Source organism: Platalea leucorodia, assembly GCF_965183815.1.
Source record: "Platalea leucorodia genome assembly, chromosome: 1".
NCBI lineage: Eukaryota > Metazoa > Chordata > Aves > Pelecaniformes > Threskiornithidae > Platalea > Platalea leucorodia.
In genome coordinates, this window is record NC_138823.1 from 95,519,922 (window position 1) to 95,545,022 (window position 25,101).

The 25,101-nt window shown below is 44.3% G+C and overlaps 1 protein-coding gene across 1 annotated transcript in view; it reads left to right on the forward strand.

Annotated features, from left to right (window-relative positions):
• Positions 1-25,101, forward strand: part of BMP6 (bone morphogenetic protein 6) — a gene marked incomplete at its 5' end in the record, with an annotated part of 93,501 nt that overhangs the window by 49,197 nt on the left and 19,203 nt on the right. The window contains one exon of the mRNA XM_082327650.1: positions 18,507-18,699. Within this exon, the coding sequence (XP_082183776.1) occupies positions 18,507-18,699 (193 nt within the window). The remainder of the gene's footprint in view (positions 1-18,506; positions 18,700-25,101) is intronic.

Sequence of the window (25,101 nt, forward strand, 5' to 3'; positions counted from 1 at the left end):
TTTTCCAGCATTAAATTGCGATGCTTGTCCAGCATGCTACTGGTATTAAAAATATAGATTTGTTACAGATGCCAGCAAAATATTTCATCTTGTAGAGAGAAAAGCATTGTGAGGGAAGCTGCCAAATAATTTACATTCTGGTTTCCCAAGGTCTTTCCAAGGTATTTTTTTTTTAAAAACCAAAAGCAAACTGACTTGTGTTTGTTTTTATGTCAGAAGCAAATACCTGCAATTGGTCAAATAACTTGGAGAGAGGTCGCTTTGTGGAAAGGGGTTTTCACGAGACTCTTAACAGTGAGTTAAGAGTGGAAAGGGGTTTTCACGAGACTTAACCTACCTATTGCTCATTTGTGAAAGGTGTGGCTATTACATCAGTTAACAAAATAACTTGTCCTACAGAGCTTCTAGTTGAGGGACACTGTTTTGATTGCAGTACTTCAAATAACTCATGACCGTCAGCTTCGGGCATTGGTATGGTTTTGGTTCAGCCTTCTTGCCCAAGCAGAGGTGTGTGCAAGACCTTCTGATAACTGTTTCAGCGCAGCTTAGCTCTTTGCGAATTCGCTGAAAAGGCATAAATGTGCTTTGGGATTTTACCTGATAAAGCAACAGCCTCTGGTGAAACCAGACCGTTCTCCCTGAGCTCGCTCTTTTTGCATGCTCTGGCCTCTCTAACGGGCAGTTTCACGCAACATGATGGAAGCGCTGCCATCCACCCCAGTGTCGCCCAGAGTTTGCGTAAAGCTGGGCTTAAATTGCTGGAGAAACCCAGGCTGTCTCTCTGGAGAGGACTTCTTTTGAGCGTATCCATAAGAGGAAGTACACATGGTGCTCTGTGCACCTCCCCGTAGAGGACTGACCCGTCTTAGTGGTGGTGATGATGTTTCTGCCTGCTGTGATATCAGTGCCTTGAGAGTCCAGTGGTTCCACCACACAGCCCAATGCTGTTAAACTTTTTGGACAAGGGATCGGTGCTGTTTTGGAGGAACTGTCCCCTACAGCACTCTGCTCCTCCACTGCTCTGCTTTCCCTGTGGGGATGGGACTCTCCTCAGTGGAGACAGCAGCCCAAGGGAGCACCCAGCACTGCAGCTGGGGTCACAGATGGGATTGGATGGGCATTTTAGGACTAAATTTTGTTTTCCACTGAAAAATAGTTTTGTTTGAAACAAAAGTATTTCTCAGGAGCAAGACTATTTCATTAAAAAAAAATAAATCAGTTAACTTCAGAATAAATTGAGGTGAAATTAGGCCATTTGTTTCGTCTAATGATTTCTGGTTTTTTGCAAGTTTGAGTTTTTATGTACTGTTAGCATGAAACTTCCTGCTTCAGCGAAACATAATTTTAGCATTTTCGTTTCACTAGTTTAACTTTGTGGCATTTTGGTTCCAGTCTGACGTTAAACAGCATCCACTCGGAATTTGTTGGTGTTTTGGAAATGGAAGCTCTGTTTCTTGCCCTGTTGTAATCCTGGGCTTTTTAAGATCACTAGGTGTGTTCCTGTGAGCTTCAGCTTTTAATGCGAAGGCACAGCTGCTGAAAATGATTGATACGCTGTGAAGACCAGGGTGAACCAAGTGCCTCAATGAATTATGAATTCTAGGCCTTCTTGCCTTGGTTAATTCTCCAGAAATAGAAGGTGGATGGGAATTGCAGCAGATGAGCAGTTTTGCAAACTTTGAGCGGTTCAGTATCAAATTGAGTGTATCAACATTTGAAAATCTTATTCGCACTATTAAAGAAGTATTTAGCTTCTTAAGCAGGGCATTGCTGAGTCTAGTTTACAGTTACCTGTGAGACATCTAAGCCATGATGGTATCCATGAAGTTTGTAAAGAATTTCTAATAGGAATAAAAATAAGACATTTTTACTGCTTATTCAGTAATATTGCTTATTGAAGCTCTGTTTTCTAGTAATGTGGAAATCAAGCAAGACCATAACTTCCCTAGCCAAGGTGTCTGTGTTGGAAGGGAATTTGAGAGGCAGTTTCTTGCCATTAGTTAATGCTGGTAAGTTTGAGCTTGTAACGTACATCTCCTTAGACAAGGAATGTGGTGTGGGGAATGGAGGAGTACTTTTTGTATATGGAATATGACATATATCTGTCCAAGAGACTTTTGATTCAGCCCATATTGGTTATTTAAGAGTGTGCAGCCTTTCAAGAACATTCAGTTTTAAGAAGAAAACTAATCCATGTCAGGAAATACAACATTAAAGCTGCGTGTACAAGAAATACAAGTCTTTGAGGAAGGATGCAGTGAAAATATGCCCCACAGCCTTACCTGAGCTGTAGAGAAGTGCAACTTTAGGCTCTTATCTTGTTCTGCTTGTAGGACACCACCCATATGGAGCACGGAATGTTAACCTGAGAGTTGGCTATTTGTATGTATTAGCAGATAGTAAATTTGAAAGCATTTCACTGTATTAATTTTTCTCAGTTTTAATTTTGCATCTATTTACCTGTTTTGCTTCTGGTTTTGTAGGGCTCCTGAGATGTTGCTGTAATGTGTGTAAAGTTGCTCTCACAGAGGCAATCTATAGAGATATTTTATATTACAATAGCAAAACTGGTTTTTATTTGAACTGAATCAACTTGTACTCGATTCCACCCTTATATATGTATTAATTTGGGAAGTTTATCAGTGCACATTTTGCTGTTAGCAATGTAACCAAAATAAAAGGGCCTTAACAAGTCCTTCTAAATTTGTATTTATGGATAGACTAGCTCATGAACTTTTTCTGTATCCCATCAATACTGAAAGCAGTATGACTTTTAAAATGGATTTTAAGAGGGAGGAGGGGGCAAAATCTAGTTTCTTTTGGAGCTCCCTTGCAAACTTAACTGTAAAGCTTCCACAAATAAAATACTAGAGGAGGGAGGTAAGAAGAGACTCTTCCTTCACTCTGTTCCTTTTCACTCTATCCAGAAAAGTGTCGGAGTGGGCTTTCCAAGGTGCCCTGAGACCAGCGACCATGGGCTTTGGCAGACACTGAGATTGGAGTGGCATTTGCATGGTCTGGCCCCGCTACGGAGTGAAAGTGGTGGTGACAGCCTGAAGGGCAGTGCTGGGAGCTGGGACTTGCCATAGGGGCTCGGTAGCTTTGTATTGAACAAAGGAAACAAAAAGAAGGTTGTATAATTTGCAGAGCATTCAAGTCATCCAATTGCCCATGGGAAAGTTGTTTTCTTGGACGGTGCTGAGCAGCAGCAATCTGTGTGCTGAGATGGTTCCCCTCCTGAAGGCAATTAGAGACAGGGGAGGAGAGCTCCCATGCCATAATTCAGGTTTGGTTGCCTCTTCAAAGGTTTTCCATCACACTTTCTTCTGTGTGCAGAGGACAGTTGGCTTTTTTTTTGTGTTTGGTCGGTTGGTTGGTTGGTTGTTTTTTTTAACCAATTAGTCACACTGTTTCAGATACCTGTCTAAAGACCTTGATGTTTACTCTTGGTAATCCCACGATACCCAAAGAGGATTTATTTGTGATGCACCAAGCCAAATCAAATCTATGGCTGTGGTAAATAACAGGTGGTAATAACCTTATCTCAGATTGGTTAGGCTGTCTGTTATCAGACCGCTGCCCCTGCCCAGTGCCTTTTTTGGATGAGATGCAACTCAGGTAGGCCCTATGGCAAACGATGCATTGGATGCAGGGTAACTGTCCCAGCTGCTGTTGCTGCATTGGTGCTGCTCTTCCCACCATGAACAGCTATGAAGAAGCAGCAGAAAGGCAATAACAGACGAAAAAAACTTTTCCTAAAATTGAGCCAAAAATATGAGGTTAAAATATGTACTCAAGAAGGTTTATATCAGCTTTGCTGTTGTTGAGCATCAGCTTTTTTGTATTTATAATAAAAGCTAGTCTTTGAACAGAAATATGTCTTCCCACTAAAAATATCTCATTGTGGGTTTGTTTTCCCTAATTGAAAGAAAAAAACCCAAATCCAAAATATTAAGAGCATAATTACGAGAAAAGCATTTCTAATGGAAATACTTATTAGAAAATCTATTGTATATACCAGTATTTTTCACATCCCCATATCTTAGGGGCCTTATCTCAGTGCCTACTGTAGGAGCTGAGAGTTCTGTTTCACCCAGACTCTTTCTGGCTCAGCCTAAAGCAGAGTGGCTCAAGCTTTTGATTTTTTCCACATGGTAAAGGCAGAAACTTTGTCTTTGTCCCATAGAAAAGGTTTTCTAACTCTGGATGGAAAGATCTTCTAACACTTTGAATGGATGCTATCCCCAATAAGATAAACCTTCTACCTAAAATATTTTCCAGCTTGGATTTTCCTCTGATGGAAAGATATCGAGTGATTCTTTCCATGTGTTTGGGTAACAGGGTGAGAAATAACGTTGCTAGAAACTCTTCAGGATCCTGAAATACAAAGGCATTATTATTCAGGTTGGGGTTTTTTAAATGTCTTTGGATGAAAAGCGTGGGTCAGAAAGAGCCTGCAAGGTTATATACATCAACACCTTGCTGAGACATCAAGCATGTGGAATTCTATATTGCCATGATTATGCTTTAAAGAATGCCCGAAAGAATTCTCTTCACCAACCCAAACAAGTGCACGTACATCAGGTAGTCACAGGTCTTCAGAAAACAAACAAGAAAGTCCACCAAAAAAACCCTCCTTGGAGGTGGCCTATTTCCTGTAATTTTCTAACTAGCGTAAAGTAGCCAAAATCTGTGGTCTAGACTGGTTTGTTCTGCAGATTTTTTTTTCTTGGGGATTTACAAACCACAGAGAGTTGGAATGGATCAGAATAAATATTTGCTCATGCACCTACTGATTAGAGCTTTCAAAGTCCCCAATCTTGTTACAACACACATGTGAGCATTAGCATTCACGTAGGTTAGGTAAATACAAGGGGTTTCCTCTCTACCCGCTTCCCCCCACTCCTCAATTTCAGTTTAATGGAGACAACACTTTAAATGTGGTGTGTTTTTCTTTTGGTATCCCACAGTGTTTTCTGCCTGGCAATTCTCTGAGAGACTGTTATTGTACCAGAGAGCGCATTTTTTAGAATCCTTTTTATCCCCCTCCCTTAATATCAAGCATATTATTACTCATCTTGGAGCGCTTCATCATTGCTGTTTCTGAGTTGGAGATTTCTCCAAGTATGATAGCAGCTGCAGCTAATAACATCAATTATAAAACATTTCGGTTCTTGTTCTATTCCGACTGGAGGAAGTTCTTTACTAGGACGTGCCGTATAATTAATTGTCTTTTTTCTGCATGCAAACATTATACGAAGCTTTAGCCTTGGTGTCTCTACGTGAGAATGGCAGTAAAAACATTCAGTCACGCGAGCCACGGCCCCACTTGTTAGGGTGGTTTAGTGTGCAGGGGTAAAAATTATTTAGTAAATGTGCATTAAAAAGGGTTTTGCTTGTCAGATCACCCTATTCTCTGTATATTTGTAAAGAGAGTGTGTTGAGCTGCTACCCTGATCCAACCTTCCTAATGGTTGATAGTTTTCTTATTAAAACACAAAAAAATGACTAGGTAGGGCAGCTATCTCCCTGGAGTCTTGCTAACACTGTCAGATCTATAGCACTACCATCCTGCAGAAACTTTAGAAAAGGAAAAAAAGATTTTAAAAGACTTTTAAAAGAAAAAGTAAATTTTTTTTGTAACCAATGTGCTCGCTACTGAGTCATAAACTAAAATCTGTGTCTGGGCAATTCAGCTGTTGACAACGTTAAAAACACTTCACGCATGACAAAAGATAAAAGATGTATTTTAAGACCAAAATTTGAAATTGATTGTGGATGTTTATTTAAATCGAGAGAGAGATATATATGTGTATATATATATATTTATCCTTACAAAAAGTTGGACGAGTCATGATGTTTTTCTCCAAAGATGGCATGTAACCAGTCAAGGCAAGAGAGGAGGGCATTACTAAGAGAGATGGAGCGGAAAAATAAAATCAGTGATGACAAGGCTGGATTGGGTGGGGCAGAGAAATGCTGGGATAGCCAAACAGCCAGGACATGAATCGCAAAGAGCGAAGATATAGAAGCCAAATGTCTAAAAAATAATTTGTGGGCAAGCGGCTCTGCTGAGAATTTTAACACCTTCTCTTTTGCTAATTTTAAATTCTGTCCCCAGGAACCTGATAATTTAAGGAAAAGGGTTGAGATAAACTGAAAGCCAGAAATGCCTACATATACCGGCTTGGTTTTTAAACCAGCGAGGCTTATTAATTTCTTATTTGTTAACCTGAGGACTTTTGGAGTCAATTTATGTGCTGTTATTTTAAGATTATTTGTATGTAACTTTGATTTTTAAATGCCTGGAGCCCAAGGATTGCTTTGTGCATTTGGTGAAAGTGAGAGGGGGCGAAAAAAAGAAGGGGAAAAAAAAAAGTAGAACTTGGCAGAGGCTGTCTCTTTTCCTGCTGGATGTTTTTCAGGTGAACTACCCAGCTATGCTACTGTATTAAAGTCAGGCCAACTATGTGGAACTAAGGATTATTCCACAAATCCTGTTTTAATAGTTCTTTTAATGGTGTTTTTCCTCAAGTCTTACTTTTTCCCTAGGATTTCCCACCCCAACTGGGACTCTCCCATCTTTCCCAAAGCATTGCATCTCCCTGGCTTTTGACTGGGCTGAACACGGTGCTCAGTGGCTGGGAAGAGGAGCTGTGTCCCCCGCGGGCCCGGCGCGGGGCTGCAGCCGCCGATGGCTTTATCAGATGGACAGAGACATTCCAAGTATGCTTCTGGTCACTGGGGGATATGGGAATATAAAAAATAATGAAAAAGGAAGGCTTAGAGAAAAGCTGTTAGGCAAACCAGGGCTTTTTGTCAAGTTTTTTTTTTCGTATTTTAATTTACTCTTTTTTTTAAAGGGTGAAATTCTTTACCCCTATGCAGATCGTTAAAGCTGCGTGATGTCATTTTCTTTTCTTTTTAAAGCCGTGTTTTGAGAAGCTGAAACGCTGCAGGTTAGGTAAAACTATTAATGACCATTTTGTGACCTCTGCTCCAACCGCCCACAGCGGCTGCAAATTTTTAAATGTCTGACGGCTGCTTGGCTCTCTGCAGCATCGTTATATTGGTCGACAGCGGATGAGATTTCAGAGGTAAAAAAGTCACCTCCCAAATCGCACCCTGCTGGCGTGGCCAGTGGGCAGATTAAAAAATGGGATTTTGGTGGTTTGGTAGGGCAGGAGACCTCTGTTTTTACGACTGAGGCATGCCAGGAGCTCCCTCTGGTTGACTGCGGCTGCATCCCTCCTGTGAGTTGTGTGGAGGGTGAATGTGCCCAGAGCTCATCTTGTCTAAACCAAGCTCCATGTGGTGCCAGGCTTACACCATGGTGCTTGCTAGGAGAAGGCTCTGGGGACATATTGGGTGGGCTTGCCTCCTTCTGCTTTTCCACAGGCGTCTGCTCCTGGCGGGTGTGACACAGGCGGCAGGGAGCTTCGGTTGGAGCTGGCATGGCTGGTCCCACGTAATGTGGCTCTCATGGAGGAGTGTGAACTTGGGGCTGTGCAGGGCATGGAGCAAGGCCATGACCTGCCTCAGTGGGGAACTGTGCATGGTGCGGACAAAACGTGACGTAGGGCAAGTGTGGGGAGAGTGCTTTGCAAGATGTTATTGCCTCGGAAAGAGGAACAGTTACCTCACATGGCTGTAATTGCTGTAAAATACTCTGGGATTTGTGTCTCTTGTTAAGTTTTCTTCAGTTTTCATGGTCACAGCTCTTGAGTGCTTCCCCGATGTGTTAGAGTTGCGCAGTGAGAGCCCTGAGGGGCTTCACAGCCCGTCTGTCTTGGCTGGAGAAGGCTGTGGAAGTGGTAAAACTTTCCTTTTCCTTCCTCTATCCCTGTTTCCTCGTCCTTCACTCTCCTTCCCAGCCCTTTAATTTGTCCCAACGAGGAGAGCATGCTGGGGAGCAGGGTTATGCGCACCCTGTGGGCAGTCAGGCTCCTCGTTATCCGTGGGGGATGGAGGCCATGTCTGCCTTCACAGGTGATTCAGCAGAGTGGGAGGAGATCAGGGCAGCCGGTGCTGGGGTTCCTCACGTCTCCATTAAAGAGGGTTTGCTTTGCCTTGGGTCTCCTCCAGTCCCCAGGACCAAACGTGACACCACGCAGGTGTTGAGTAGAGCTTTCTGAAAGTAGATTTTTCCGACAGAGCCGTGCTGCTGGGACCACAGGCCCCCCCCCCCGGGGCTCCTCCGGCGGGTACCGTGCCGCCCATTGGGCCTCCTTGCCTGGTGGTGGCGTGCCCCTGCTGGGGGCTCTGCCGCCATCGCCCCTGTGAGGCCTCATCATGTGCAAACGAGCAGGAACCGACACGAGTCGCGGCTGCGGCACGAGCCCTCAGCGTGCTCCCCCTCACCCCGGGCCCGAGGGAGCCTCTCCTGAGCCCTCAGGGGGCCCGGCAGGACGGCCAGGGCAGAAGGACAGGGAGAAAGGAGTGATAAGTAAGAAGGGCGGCAAGAGAAATAGTGGGTTTAGCAAGGGTGCTCTGGTGTTTCTGCGTAACTCAGTGTCTTCCAAGGCTCTGGCTCTTCCAGTCGGCACAGGGGGTTGTCCTGGTGCCATGGTGGTGCCCCATCCCAGCGGTGGCTGGGAGCCTCCCGTCCTGGTGATGCGTTGGAGCCGCTTCCTCCAGATCGGTGTGCCGAGGCGGCACCCAGTAAATGGAGGCAGCGAGGGGGGGTTCACTGCCAAGCCACACTGCTCCTTAGACAAATATACGTGACCAGGAATAATAATCTTTAAAATATGTCATGTTTCTTCAAACACTTCATGCATTTGCTCTCCTCAGTCTTCAGAGCTGTGGTGTCTTCTCGCCTCGACTTTCCTGGAGAGCGTTTGCTCTGTAGTTGCATTGAACGTTGGGAACCCGTGGCATCTCCAGACCATGATTATACTCTTTTTATCCCTGCTGTCACTTTCTGTCCTCCTTAGGTGCAGGGCTTCCTCCTTTCTCATGTCTTCTCTTTTCTCTGGCCGATACCAAGTCTGGTGTCCTTCGTGCTCTCTCATGTCTCCGTTAAAGGGCGTTCCCCAAAGCCCATGCTCTTCGGTCGTCCTTTGGCTGGCTGCTGCTTAATGCAGTCATTTGAAATTCGAGCCCTGTGTAAAAATACTAAACACTAAATATTAAGCGTCACAACAGCGTTTTACAGTGTCCACTGGAGTCACAAGTCATCTCAGCGATGCTGCCGCTACAGTGTGGTGGTGTAGGCTTCGGAACAGCATGACAAGCTCTGAAGCGTGGCTGATTTTTTCGGTGTATTGGTGTCTCAAATGCTGGATTAAACCTTTTCAATAATTTATAAAACCTTTAGCACTCCGGGCTGTATTTTTACAGGGAGTGATTGCATTGTGTTCAGGAGATATCTTTCTCAGCTGGGCTATTAAATAAGAAGCTGAAACATGCCTGTGATGCTGAGATGAGTGCTCAACAAAATGAAAGCGTAGAGCTTCACTTGCAAACATTTTCACATTGCCTGCTTTCCTACTTGCTGCTGGTTGATCACAGTTTTACTGAAAAACATCAAAACCTCCCCTGTGAAAAAAGCAGAGGGAAATGCCCATAAATTTTTAAAAAATTCCCAGTTTGCACAACCTTGGTTTTGAAATTTAGCTCAAACGCACAAGTGAATTGGTTTGGACTGCCTTAAATTCCTGTGGAAGGGCATATAATTTTGAGAGATGATGCAAGATAAGCCAGGCAACTGCTACACCATTTAAAAAATCCTGAAAACATTTCCAGACCCAGTTGGTGCTCATGGGGCAGCTGCGCGCTTCCAGGGAGCTGCATGCTGACTGTCATGCCAGCAGGAAATGTGGCGTGACCTGTGGCGAGCCTGGAGGGTGGGAAACGCCGCAAGCAGAAGATTTCCACGGGTGACTCTTAAGTGTCCCAGGCAGTTACTGTGTGGACATGGGTGCAGGAGTAAACAAAACCCAAGGGAGCAAACAGGAGCAGTAGGAGCATCCTCTTCCCTCCACGTGTGTAGCTGCTCAGCACTTCCTATCGGGTGTCCCTGCCGCCAGGCTGACAGCATCGCCTTCTTTCCCGAAAGCTGGGTCTGCTTGCATGAAACCTGGCTGTGAAGTAGAAATGGTTTTTGGAAAGCATAATATTATTTTAATCATAAATTATTTGGAAACTCAATACAGAAATAGCTTCAGATCACTTCTTCCAGAGGGGTGTTTTTGCAGTCAGGGTCTTTATCAACTTCTCAGTGGGAACTGCATTAATATTGCCACAAAAATGCAAACAGTAGTGCCTTTGATAAAGCTTTTTGGCCTCTCTTAAGCAGAAAGATGTTTTGTTTTCCTAAGATACAACACTGTTTTCAGTGCAGGGACCTGCCGTATGTGCCAGCATATGGAAAGAAAATACCAGTTTTGTTAACATTTGTGTTTGGAAGCCGTGGGGAGGGGACGTAGGAGGCGGCTGCCTTTGCAGTTGCAAAGCGATCTCTGTTATTGCAAGGGGGACAGCACAGGAAGCCCAAAAGTGAGTGCTGGCGGTGGAGATGCCGGTGGCCTGCAGTCAGCCTCCGAGGCCTGGCTCCCTCGCGAGTGTTCTGCCAAGGGCTCTCCTCCTCCTCACCTTCGCTTTAGCTCTTCCCATCAAGTGCTGGAGCAAGGCTGGTCCCCACTGCCGCCTGCCTCCCAGTGTAGAGTGGAAAAGCTCTACTGGCCATACAGTAGGCATCTTTGTGGATACTGTGAAAATGCCTTTTAGTACTTGCTAGTGTCCCGTGGGTATTATATATTTGGTTAGTGCATTATTTTGATATTTAGACTGCCTTTGGTTCAAGAATCCTGAAAGGAAGCTGTTGTGCAACTGTTTTAATCTGATCTTACAAGCTGATTCCAGCTTGATTCCCAGCACAAAGAAACAAAGAAGAGCTTAGTTGTATTTTTTGTCCAAAAATAAAAGGCCCCCCTCCTTTGAAGATCTTCTGTAGAGTGTTATGTTTAGAGAGTGATTTGCTATTGTTTAAATTTAATCTCCATAATTACATTGGGATTGGATTAATGATGGGTTATTTTTCTGAGTCATTCTTTTCTGGCACTCACGGCTATCGAGCATAAAGCCAGGTCTTCATGGGATGTAAACTGGCATCGCTCCATTGAAGTTAGTGGAATAAATCCACTTTATATTGTGGCAGCCCAGATGTGATATTATAGCTGTTTCGAAGAAAGCACCCTTTTGGAGTTTGTTGACCTTGAATCGTCTTCTTATTTTTAAGCTGTCTAGGCATTAACTTCCCATTGTATGATATTTATGGTAGCACAGCTAGCTGTTGTCTCTAGAGCTCCTCAGCTGGACCCAGAGGGGTCAACAAAAGGTGCAGTGCCAGATTCAACCATAAGTATCTTGACTTTTTTTCTGTTTAAAAACTGCTTTTTATCACCAAGAGTGCAAGCAGAGAAAGTTCATTACTGATGGCCAGTGAGCTTTTACATGGTCTTACCTATGAGAACAAACCTTGGTCTTTTTATTGGGGATGCTGTACTGCAAATCCGGGGGAGACGTCTGGGAGGTAGAGGGACTGCTCCTTTTTTAAAATTAGTTATTTTTGCTCATTCAGCTTTTCAGAAGGGGGCAAGGAGAGAGGGAGGGACCTGGGGAGACCTGGCATGTAGAAGAGTGGCAGCAGGGGCAGTAGGGAACGTGCTTGATATTGGGGATGGATCTGTCACCACAATCGGGGTGACAGAAAGAAGCAGTCTGTTCTTAAAGACCATGAAGGGCTGTGTAGAGTTGCTGCAGTTGTGGAAGGTATTTGAAGTCGCTGGACTGAGAGCAAGGTGGGATGAAAGGATCTCCCCGACCCTTGTGTGTGTTGGGCAGGGGAGGATTTGCTTTCAGACCTTTTATTTTGATGTCTCACCTGAGTTTCTTCTATTTTAAAGAATTTTCTTGCTCGCTATTTGTGAAATGGAGTGCTAATAAATCTGCTAATAAATCGTGCTAATAAATTTGGAGAACGGGAAGGTTTTGCTTTCTTTTGGGTCCTTACTGTAAAGACAAAGTGGTCAGTCCTATCTCTAAACAGCAGTGGATTCAGGGTGCCACTGCAGTGGATCAGACCGCACATCTCTTTAGCTTGGTATCCAACTGACAGTGGCACTTACTATATGTAGTGTGAAAACCACGCAGCGACAATCCTTTCCCTGATGCATCCTCACTACGTCCAGGAGCCATTTGTTTTTGCTGCTGGCCTGCTGTTGCACCTGCGGGTCCGCTCAGTACAACTTAGCTTCTGTTTCTTTTTTAACCAGCAGAAAGTACGCGTGAAGGCTTTTCGTCTTCTGTTTTTCCAGTTTTAAGACATTGAACTGGTACTTTGTACTCTTTGGGTTGTACTCTTTGCTCTTTTTTACACAGTATTTAGGAAATACTGTTTATTTTAGTAATAAAGGTCAGATTTAATCTTTAATAGTAACACTGCTTCTACAGTTGTGATCATCTGCCAGGGAGGCAGGACTGTTTGGGAGACTTGGTGTCTTTTTTTAGATTGACCTGATAGATTTGGAAAGTACAGACAAGACTTCAGGCATATCCTGGGCATCTTTTCAGAGTAAAAAACATGTGCTGCAGGTCCCATCCACGTAGATCCCTGTGTTTGATGGTCTAGGTAAGCACTCTCTGTGAAATAGGAAGCAAATTCTAAGACCCAAATGAAGACTGAGTCTTGCACTGAAGTTGGACATCCCTCAGCTTGGATGCGTGAAAGGCTTGCATGCCTGAAAGCTTGCCTTCTGTCCTCCCCCACCGTGTATCAGTTTGTCTTACAAAAGTACTACTAACTTCTATATTAATCCCGCCCTGTACTTTGCTTCTTACTGCCTTTTAGTTCTTTTTACAGCAACGGTGACCAAGGTTGAGGGTTTGGTTTTTTTTTAAGCTTACATAAATTTTGTCCTGTGCAAACTATTGACAGCTATTATTGAAGAAATTCCAGTGATGCAGCTGTAAGGTTGCAGCAGTAGATCGGGCATATATGTACATGGTCCTTTTATGAGAGGGGACTGTTGGAGCTGTGGTAATGCTTAAAGTATTTGAGGCCTAATCCACTGCTTCATTGCTCCAGATGTGATAAATGCTGTTGACTTAATGCAGAAATTGGTGACATAAAACGGAGAAATTGCCCCTGTGCTTATTATGTAGCTATGGTGGTGAATCTCCTGTTAACAACTCCAGTTTTCAAGGGCTTTCTCATTTTATTGGGAGGGGGTCAGGTATGAAGGCTGAGAACAAATGAGTAGGAATGGCTTGTATTTGTACTCAGACTGAATTCATGAACACTTGTGCAAAATTCACTTCGCATAAGCAGGCTATGAATACTGTTTGCTTTTGCTGGAGTGTGATTGCAGTGGTCCTGCAAAACCAAGTCATCACTGAAGATCTTGGGGTGCAAAAGATTCCTCAGAAGTTTCAGCCCTGCTGGGGACAGGACAGATGCAGAATGTCCCATCCCGAGTAATCGTATCTCACTCATTTGTGACCCCGCTCCTTCTCTGCCCCCTCAGAGGAGCCAGGTTGTCATGGAAATTATAATTATTTATATAGACAATTTATTAAAAAAAAAAAATTACTTAGGTTATGAGTATACGTGTTAGTATTTTTGGCTTTAGCTCCTAGAGTATGAGCTAGAGACTTTCTTAAACCACCATTGAGATTCTCACCTGAGCACCTGACCTAACACTTTTCTCAACAGCTGAGAACTGGAGAAAAACACTGAATATCCTGACATTTGGTGCTACTGTTCTGGGTGAAAATTGTGTTTACTTGGGAAAGACTGCTGTCTGTTATTTCTGCATACCAGTTACTTTAGATCCAAAAAGAAATGCTGAAAATTCCTACGCACGAGGAGAGTTTATTTCCATGACTGTCATTAGGGTTACATTTCCTTTGGTCCAAGGTGTATGTGACACTCTCAAATGGAAGTAGGATGGTATAGTTACCAAAATAGATGCATTGTGTTAATTTCTTAATTAATTTTTTTTGGTGCAGTGCTTTTAAAGTAACAAGTATTGTAAGCAGTATGCTATTTTTAAACCAAGGACATTTTGTGCTGAAATTGGCTATTGCAACACTGGGTTAGAATTAGAATACACAAAATTCAAAACCACAGTAACCCTAATTTTGCCATTCTTGCCTTTTTAACTGCTCAACAATAGTGTTGTGTTTGTATAGCATTTAAAAATATTTGCTAAGGGGAATGTAAAGAGCTACTGGCAAGCGTCTCTGTTAACCATTTGTGCATGCTCAGCCACTCTGCTCAGAAATGAGCTGTGCTGAAAACTCAGGGGCAAGTACTCCCAGTGTCCACAGCTCAGTCTCTCCTTTGTGTTGCGAGCGCGAAGGAGCGGCAGAAGCCCCAGCCAGGATGGGGGCAGAGACCTGCATGCAGAGCAGACAGTCCCTTTGGCTCAGAGAGCGTGCACCCGCGATGGGCTAAAACCTCTGTTTGCCATCTCCTTTCCCAGCTCGCCCTGGTACGTGCATGCCTGGATCTCTAATCTCCAAGGAGCTACTCCGGCAAATGAATAATAATGTTCAGGATAATACAGTCTGACCGCGAGGATGAATTTTATACGGCTATAGTTCTTGTCATGACCCTCCAATCCCTGGTTTTGCCTGGCTTGGTCCTGACGTTCCGGCCAGCACTGGGGAGAGGTTGTGGGAGGCCAGCACTACTCAGGGCTTCTCACTTTCAACCTGCCCCGGCTGTGAGCTGCCTGATTTTCCCTGCAAGGGCTTTGCAAAGATGGGACATGCACGCGTCCATCTTCGGACGGAAATTAGCTTCGGATTTCACATGTCACCGATCAGACTGACCTGAACAAATTCACGTGGGGAAAAAAAAAAATTGGAAAGCAGCTTGAGAAATGATTTCTCCTTTTTGCTGTTGCTTTGCATTTTGGCATGCGCTGTCTGCATTTTGAATACGAGGTCATCTGATGTGTTGTAACGCGATAGAAATACAGACTGGGTAATCCTGGGAACCGGCAGCTTGGATCTTGCCTGTCCAAATTTTACTGTTCCTAAAACTAGATTTCTTTGTTAAAAATGAACAGTTTCCAGGGGGTAAAAAGCCCCCAGAGAAGAACTGTTGGCATTTTATATTTTTAAGCTGTCTTGCTGAATGAAAACAGTTGATTATTAACTTGATGGGGTGACAATGAGTATATAGAACTTAAATATCTCACCACTCCCACGAAGAAAAAAAACCACCCTCCATTGTATCATGGGAAGATACATCACCAGAAAAACTTTCCAACTCGTTAAACTTTTATACTTGCTTCATACAAGCTTAATGTAGGCTTTTTTCCATCCTGTGATGTTGTAGGGACGCAACTGAGGAGGACACCATCAACTTAACAGTATTTCTTTCTGAACGTGCCTTTCTTATAACAGAAAAAGCTAAATGACTTAATCTGAAGGATTAAAAAAAAGGTTTCCTTGTTTGTGTGTTTCAGATTGTTTATTCTGCCAAGCCTGACAATGAAATCAGTCTGAATGTTTCCCCTGTAATCAGTTTAGTCAGCTTCTGTGATTGTGCGGGGTATTTGGATAAGGACGGGGATAAAGGAAGAAAGTTTTAAAAAACAGGAAAATACTATTGTAAACATATCGGGCAAGTTATAAACTGGGAAAGGGTACTTGGAGTCAAGTGTTGTACCTGCAGCTACTTTTGATGCTCTGTGGTAGATGTTTTGGTGGGTTTTTCTTAATGTTGTGGCTTGTGTTTGACTTTCTAGAAGAGGGGTAGGGGAAAATACTGGTTTGAAGGACTAGAGTCTGGCTATATTGCTTTCAAACTGCATATTTTGTAGTGGAAGCAAGGCCACCGTAGCTGACCTGAAATCGGAAAGGAACAACAAAAAGTGATGTCCGGGCTCATTTTGAGCCCCGTGCCAGGTGGGACGGCTCCGCACTCTCCCTTGCGTACTTGGAGAGGCCACATCGCAGCTTGATACGGGGCCATAGCTGTTAGGAAGCATCAAATGTTTCCTTTTCCTTTCACTCCAGTGTAATTTTAGTGTTCCAGCACCCTGATGGGGTTCTGCTGCTCATCCTGGTTGTGTTCTGCCCCTTGCTCTTCCTGAGCCTCCTTTATCATCCACAGCCGTGAGCCCAGGGGAAAGCCGCCTTGCTGCATCTTGCCCGCAGGTCAGCTCGTCCCCGTGACGGTGCGGGAGGGGACGTGGGTTTCAGCTGGTCGTTGCACTCACAAGCAAGGACTTTGCAAGTTCTAAATCGAGAATTGTTGCTTCATAGGCATGTCTCTCCAAACCTGTGGATTTAGACATTCCCTCACCATTAATTACATCCTCTCGTCTTGTAGCAGCAAGTAAAAAGGCCAAGTTGGGCACGTCGTTCTGCTGCAATCAGCCAAACACAGTTTCTTGTTGGTTGGATGCTTGCGAGTTTCTGAAAATACATGGCCACTCTGTTTTGGGAAGTGTGTCCTGCAGTGCTTGCGTCAGGGTGGGGAGTAACCGAGCAGCTTGGGCCCCTTTTCGGGAGGCGTACACACGCGTCACACCAACCAGTCCATCGTTGCCAGAGTCATTCCCAATTAAATGCAGGGGTGTGTGCTTCAAAGGGAAGCCCAGTTTGCTGATAACTGATGGCCAGCGAGGTAGTTCCTAGGTGGCACTGGAAGTCAGCGATACCATCGTTTGCCGTGGTGCAATCTCTGATGGAGATGCTGGGTGTTACCACCCTCTTTCTGGAAGGCATAGGGTCCAGTCACCCGCATTTGTCAGTCATTTGGCATCTAAACTGCTCACACAGATGCAATGCGAGACTGCCAATATTGGCAGCAGCGTCTGACTCTTGACAGCGGTTTGCGAGTTTGCCTGGTCGCCCCGTGGCAGCTCTTAATGCAGCATCTCCAAGTGTGGTGTCCCACAAAATGCTCAGCAGCAGTCATGTGGAGGTGAAAAGATTTCCAGGCGAGCTTCAAAGAGAAGGATGTGACTAACTGTCTCGCAGGGAGCCAGGACGTGGACCCAGCCAGATGAGGCAGCTCACATGAAAGGGCTGCCAAAGGAAAGGGAGAGGACACAGATGAAACTGGGACCGGGGGATGAGGAGGAACAGGCGGTCGGGAAAGGTAGAGGGGAAAATCTCCGTGGGCTGTTTCCAGTGGCCGGGAGACGTATCTGCTCTCCGGGGAGGTAACCTGTGGGTAAAGCAACAAACCTCAAGGACGTTGGCCATCGTTCCTGGCTCTGTGGTGAGCCTCTGCTGCCTGTCCTTGGACAAGTCACTCTCCCGGTGACTCAGTATCCCAGCTGTAAAACGGGGATTGCTGCTTACCTCATGGGATGTTGTGAGGGTAGTCTCGTGGACGCCTTTGCAGTTGATGCATTAAGGGGGGGGGGGCAACAAAAAGTGAGCACAAAGATGAACGTGAAAAGGGATCTGTACTTCCCTCCCCGCCTTCTCTGAATGTAATCATGTCCCTAACGATAATATAATGGTGACTTATTCATCATTGACACATACTCCTTCAGTTGCAGTGGTGGGAACGGTTTTTTGGTTTTATTTTTTTTCCCCTCAGGGCTTTAAAGATGTAATTTTGTATGTTTATATAATATGTTAATGTTTTAAGCAATTTCTAATAGAAAATTAGAAGAAATAACGAACAATAAATCAAAGTCAGACTAACCCAAAATGTAATCAAGTAATACAAGAGTGGGACTAGAAGTAGAGTTTGCAAAGGGGGCCTCAAACAGAGAAAATGCAAATCCTGAGGCCTGAAGAAGGAGGGGTTCTGGTTTGCGTCTATCTTAAACTCTATACCTGATAGCGTACCTGAGGAAGGCTAAGGCCAGAAACCAAAAAGGGTCACTCCTCGGTGCTCTCATTCTCAAATAAGCTGCTGCAAAAGGAAGGGGAGCTCTGGTTAACTTTAAGCCTTTAAATAAATGTCACGTTAATCTTATTCTGCTCACAAGGCAGCCTGATGGCTAATGCACAAACCCCGGAGCCAGAAAACAGTGGGTTTTAGGACAGCTAGGGAATTGGTTTGACCTGGTGCTAACATTTACTTCTGTCTGTGTCTTTATGTGCTAAAGCAAAATGGAGCTAATTGGCTCCTTGGTTGGAAGAGGGCTGTGAGGCTTAAGGAAATGCTGTGAAGAACATGGAGATCCACAAGTGGAAAATGCTGGGGGCAGTCACAGCTTCAGAGTTTCACACAGGAGCAAAATGCACGGTCATATTTCACCTGTCAAAGCTGTCTTTTCTTTAAAAAATAGGAAATCTCAAAGGCATTGGCTAGAGAAGGTGAACATTCATCTTTTCTGAGTACTGTATTTGAAAGGCTTTAGCTGTATAAGCTTTCCTGGCACTTGTCAAGGCTATCTTTGGAGGAAAAAATAGGATTCTTGTTTTTTTGAAGGAACAGGTGGCAGTATGTGGAAATCTTTTGTTGTTAAGTTTTAGTCACGGTTCCTTTTTCTCCTTTTCTTTCCTTTTCCCATCTGCAGTTGAGTATGACAAGGAGTTCACGCCTCACCAGCGGCACCACAAGGAGTTCAAGTTTAATTTGTCTCAGATTCCTGAGGGCGAGGCCGTCACAGCTGCTGAGTTTCGGATCTACAAAGACTGCGTTGTGGGGAGCTTTAAAAACCAAACTTTCCTTATCAGCATCTACCAAGTGCTGCAGGAACATCAGAACAGGTACGCAAGAGGGGGCTCGCTCTGTGCCACCAGCTGCTGTCCTGGGAAAGGCCGAGCTTGTGTGTTCATGTTGAGAGGACTGCTGAAAAAATACCAGTTTTGTTCACATTAACGGAGTTATGTTATTGCATGGTCCTTTCCTTGTGAGAAATGGGCATGGCAGAGTGCAAAATGGACCTCAGCTGGAGAAAAGTCCACGGTATTGTAGCCCCGGGTGTTGCTCAGCTGCAACCTTTGTGTTGTCTTTAAATAGAGCAAGAATCTGATGTGAGGCAGTAGAGCATAGTGATAGGACAAGGGGTGATGGCTTTAAATTGAAAGAGGGTAGATTTAGATCAGGTATAAGGAAGAAGTTCTTTGCTATGAGGGTAGTGAGGCACTGGAACAGGTTGCCCAGAGAAGGTGTGTATGCCCCTTCCCTGGAGAGTTCAAGGCCAGGCTGGATGGGGCTTTGAGCAACCTGGTCTAATGGAAGGTGTCCCTGCCCATGGCAGGGGGGTTGGAACCAGGTGATCTTTAAGGTCCCTTCCAACCCAAACTGTTCTGTGATTCTATGATTTTTAAACTAAAGTTACTATGCTGGCATTGCTCTTGTGTACTGAAATCCCCTTTCAACTTAATACTACCAGCATAAAAAAGCATAGCTTGTTTGAAAAATGCTGGTAATTCGTGCAGACTCGACCTGCTCTCAGGTGAACTTACATTAAAGTAAATAAAGCAGAAGAAAATTCAGCATGCTGACCACAGGTACAAAATCACTCCTGGGCCTTCAGTGGCAATGAGAGGCAAAAGAGAGAGAGGCCAAATACACAGTGTGACACATAAATCCAGACAAGTGTAAATGGAGTGGTTAATTTAAAAAGGGTAATGTTTTTGATGGGGGGAATTGCGCAAGGCAAAAAGATGGAAATACGTGGTCAATTAAATGTCAGAGTAATGCTGTGGTACAAAAGTGTTTCATTACTTCTGCTGAAACGTGTCAGGACTGTAACTGTTCTTCTGCTGCAGGCAGAAAAAAAGAAATCGGAAACAGCAGTGTTTGAAAAATCTCCTTTTCTTTCCTCTGTGAAGGCTTCCGGGGTGTTTTCCTTTCTGATCCTTATTTCTCCAGCCTTTCCATTGATCCATTTGGGGGGATCCACCTTCGATGATTTGCTGTTGTGAGGGCAACGTCAAATAGTTAACGGTTGTTCTGTGGGGAGCGTGGCCTCTGGGGAAATGGAGAGAAATACTTGGATATATAAGTGATGGGGAAGAAGGTGTTAGTTTTAAAAGGTCAGTGTTCCCTTTGCACTTCGACTTGCGGGTTGCTGGAGTGCCTCCTGGGGTCAAGTGCTTGCTGGTTAGGATGTTACGTCAGTACCCACTTGAAGAGCTGATGGAAGTCCAGACGGTCATGCAGATTTCATAGATGTTAGCTGTATTGTTCATCTGTAGCCACATTGAATAAAAAATAGTGAGCGTTGGTCTGTTTTAGATTTCACAAGTAGAGATCCCACCTCTGGAGCTGAAGGAAAACCTCTGCCAAGTGTCTCTGGAAGCGATCGATACGCTGCTCTGGGTCGGTCACCAAAGCAGGGCACAGAGTATATCAGGTCTAAGGTTACCCCTTCTCAGGACAGCTGTCAACTTCTATATGTATATAACCTTCTTTCAGGGTAAACTGAGCAAACAAGTAATGCATTGCGGGAAAGAGAATAAAAGCACAGGATACGGCCCCTGACGTACCCTGTTCCTAACAAATTTGCAAGCCTTTTGTTCCAAAAGCGGCTGTTAGTTCTGTGTACAGCAAGGATGCTGGCACCTCATATCTTTGTTTCATATACCATGCCAGAAACATGCCAAAATCAGATTGCAATATGAAGCTGTGACGCGTGTCCTTTGGCACTGGGCACTTTGGTGTCTGCACGTGCTGGGCATCTCTGGGTGCTAGAGACCTCCCTGCGGATGGAGCAGAGGCAGCAGCTCAGATGGGGGTCACCAGGGTGGTCTCTCTCCAGAGCCGGTGAGTAATTTGGGTCTTTCCGTTCCCTTCTGTTGTGTTCCTCCTGCCGGTGGCCGTGCCGAGGGGATCCCGCCGTAGGGACTGGGAATCGTAGAGCGGCTTCCTCTAGGTCCAGACTGCCAGCGATTCACTGTCCCTCCTGACATGGGCTAGGTGTGAACCACTGACCCAGGGATGAGTGTCTGTAGTTCATTACTAACCTCTGACTCACCCAGTCCCTCAAGGCTCCCTTTTTGTTTCTTTTTCTTTATTTATTTATTTTTACTGCTGGGAAGGAGGGAGATGTTTGGCTAAAGAAACTTTGGATGAGTCTGTGGGACTTGTCACACCATCTGCACAGAGACAGCCAAAACGTGGCTCACAGATTCTTGCAGTTGTAAAAAGGACATGCCCTTTTCCACCCTTTTTCCTTTCAGCTTAAAGGACTCTTTCATGTACATGTAAAATATAACGGCACATATGAAAACATGCGTGCTTGTTTAGAAATACATGCATATGTATGTATTCTCTGTATGTATCTGTACATAAAAGGCGTATATAAGTTGTCATCTGTATATTAAAAATATGCAGATGTTAAAAGACAGTTAAGATATTAGAAGCTGCTTACCACTCTTCAGTGTTACCTTCAGAGGAGGGTTGTTACCTTCAGAGGAGGTTCTGACTCTCTAGGCTGCTGCTGCTATAGATTCAAACATGCAGCTGCGTTGGTGACCTGGGTGGACTTTGGCCTGTAAACATTCTTACAAATACTAAAAAGTTGTATTTAGCTCTTCACTAATATCTCTACATGGAGAGGAAAAATGCCTCAGATTCTTCTGGTATGCTTTACGGAGCTGTATTCTACAAGTCGTTTTGGGTTTTGATCATCAATTCACTTACTTCCTTTTACTGGGGGGGGGGGGGGGGGGGGGGCGGAATCCAAAGTGCTTTTTTCTCCCCCTTTTATCTCAGTGGATTAATTTGGAATATAATGTTTTCTTTTCCTGTTGAGAACACTAGATGGTTAAATTACCAAAAACAAAAAAAAAAGAGCATTATTTTTTGAAGGAACTTGCTAAATATTTGTAAGGCTTCTGTTGCATTTTAGCAGACATCTTATGAGCCAGAAAATAGCAGCTGCCTTTGACTTAAAAAAAAAACCCTAAAAAAAGTTGTGTCACACTTCCTTTGGACTAATGGTTTGAATAACAGCCTGATATTTCCTGACATTCGATGGTATTTTATTGCATAAGGAAGAGTCTGAACAGATCTTGAATTCTAGCTGGTGAACTAGCAGGTGAAACAGAAGGAGTTGAAGTAGCACCTTTTTTTCATGTTGTTCTGCTGACAAATATTCCTTCTGGTCAGGAAAATTCATCTCTGAAGGCCATAGAAAGTGCCTGTTCAGTCAACATTGGCAGTCTCAAGAGAAAGTTCAAAGTCACCACGATAATCTTGGCTTTTATGAGGTTAACAGTTGTCTGAGGTGATTATTGGTAGCTAATAAAATGCTTTTGGGTGCAAATAATTCTTAACAGGGCAGCTGGCATGTATGGATTTAAACCAGCAGTCCACAAGAGAAAGGCAGTGTGCATCTCTGAGGGAAAAAATACAAAGAAAAAGAAACCTGCCTGCTCCTCTCAAAGAAATCAGTTTGGGATGGCAGGAGATAAAAGAAAGATTTGGTAAATACAGATCTTCACCAAAGCTCACAGCCTGGAAGTATCCCTTGGCTCCGATTAAGTGTAATGAAGTGGCTTAATTCAGTATTCTTGAGCAAAGAAAAAAAAAAAGCTCATCTGGACAGTGAGAGCATAAGCGTGTGACTCCAGCCCAGATGTGCACGCTGCTGCGCAGAATCGCAAGGCACTGCTGGCTGTTCCCTGACGGCTAAAAACAACACCAAGCCTGAGGCTAAAATTTCTACCAGTTACTGAATTATCAAACTAATTTTTGCCACCGTAGACAAGGCTAAAAGCAAGGATTATATGGGCCCATTTGAGACTGTCTCCTAGATAGGGGTGTACGCAGAGAGCATGAACGATCAGAGATCAATGCTGATTGAAATAGCATAACGTTCGGGGAGAAATTTGACCCTCTCCTTGTTGAAAGTCATCAGAAACATGAAAACGATACTTGCGGAGGCTCCAGGCAGTGAAACGCACGTTGAGGACAGTGTGGTCTAAGTACATTCTCTCTTAAAAAAGAAAACATTTTAATACTGACTCACTTGTGTCAGTAATATTTTCATCTCCCCATTCCTTCCGCCCTTTCGTAAGGTAAAAAAAATAGTGCCTAGAAACTAGGCTTTTGTTTTATAACCAAACCGCAGCTAACGGCCACGTTTTGTCATAACACAAACTGCTGGAGTTGTCAGTGGGACACTGCGAAGAGATTAATGAAATCCTCAGGGTAGGTCAAGCTTGTGGCCAAGCCGTCAGCGGTATGCATTTCAGATTGTGTGGAGAAGAGGCTTCACCAAACAAGGCCGAGGTGACGTCTGGTTTGCTCTGAGGGGGATGACTCTGGGATTTGAAATGGGCTGTGGGCTGTAGGGGCTGACGTCGGGAGGGGGAACGGGTGGTACGTCCGCTGGGTGCTGCTGCCCTTCAGCTTCTGACCCCTCCGAGTTTAAGAGACTGTGCTGTTTGAAGGCTAGGGCGGGATTTTTCTTCTTCTTTTTTTTTTTTCCCCCGCTTTGGTACGTGCAGAAAGCGGGGAGATTTGCCAAAGCACCAGTTGAGGAAGACAACGTCAGCTTCCAGGTGCTTGTCCCACCTTGGCCACGTCTGAGGGAGCGCTTAGTTTTTCAGCAGGCAGGAGCTGCACAGCCTGGGCTCTCTTCCCTTTGGTGGTACCGATGCACAGCTAAGCCCTGCACGTGGGCTTGTTTCTAAGGTGCAGTGCTGATTTTGTGGAAGGACCAGCAAAGCCCTCTGTGACTTCTGATACCTCTTGGAAGTGGATTGCCATGTAAGCAAGACCTTCGCAAGGGAAGGGAAGGAATGAGTTTGTCCCTGGAAACAGCTCATTAATTTCTTTTTCTTTCTCGAAACTTCCTTGCTCTCACCCGGAGAGGTGTCAGGTCAGGACTAGGGAAGGCAGTTTATGGTTGATTAAAGATGTTAGTCCTTGGTTTGGATCATCGGTATGTTTTCAAGTGTAAATATCCTGCTAATGCAGACCTCAAAACACTCCCACACTGTCCAAACAACTGATCTATGAAAAACACAGTGGCCTGTGTTAGTGATCAAAGGAAGATATGGTACCTTAATGGTCAAAGTTTATTAAACAGTTTCGTTTTCACCCAGAATGAAATATGAGGACCTGATGTGCAGAAAGATTCCTCCTGTATGATAAGACACGTGTGGACATAGGTGTGCTCTGCAGAGCGACCGCCTGGGGAGTATGTTCTTCTTCTACTGAACACAGTTCCTTAAGGGTTAAGGCACTCATTGGTTTTTAGCTGCCAGTTACAGTGGTAATAAAGTCTTCCTCTTTGCAACAGGATATTTATACAAATGCGATCCGAGCTTCTAATCTAAAGGGCAAATTGATTTGCCGGCAGTGTTTATAGCTTAGAAAATAAATAACCGTCCTCAACTGGGTTTTGGAATGGGTTGTGTAATACAAATGACAAAGCTAGCATCAATCTGTTTCAAGTTGGGGTCAGATTTGTATATAGTGTGCATATATTTGTATATGATAGAGCTGTTTCCATGATGCTATAGAGAAGCGTCTGTCCGCATTTCAGTTCAAGTCCCACTGTGGGTATGCGATTTGTTGTGTTTTAGGGTGGGTTGGTTTTTAGTAGTTTAAAAGTCAAAGTTATTCTGGATTAAATTTACTTGTTCTGTAACCAGCTGGCTTGTGCTACCAAAACTAAAGAATACCGTATCAGTGCCTTATTTCTTTTCTCAAAGGACAAAGCTAAATACTACCTCTTTGCCCTCTCCCCCATCTTCATGCTTCAAACTGCATTTAAACTCCGAGGTGTAGTACTGTAGCCATCACTGCAGCTACAATACTCCGTAGTCTCATTAAATCATAGTCAAGGAAATGAGAAATGTATCTCCTATCCCTGTGACTTGGGATGATTTTTTCTTTTTTCACTGTTCCTGTTGGTAAAATGTTTATTCCTCAGAGCTGTGAAGCTCAAGACCTTGAGCTGGATGTGGGGGACACACCTTTGCACTCCGATATCAGCGTTGGCTTTGCTGAGGATTATCATGGACCTGTAGGCTGAGCTTCCTGCAGTCTTGGCACGTGGAGACCACGTCCTCTAGCTCCAGGCTCTGATCTTCCACTCTTTGCCAGATGCAGCCTTGAAACCAATGTTTCACCCTGCTGCTCTTCCAGTGAGTCTACAAGACTTAACCCCTCACCCCTGCGGCCTTTACCTCCAGGGGTGATGCCCG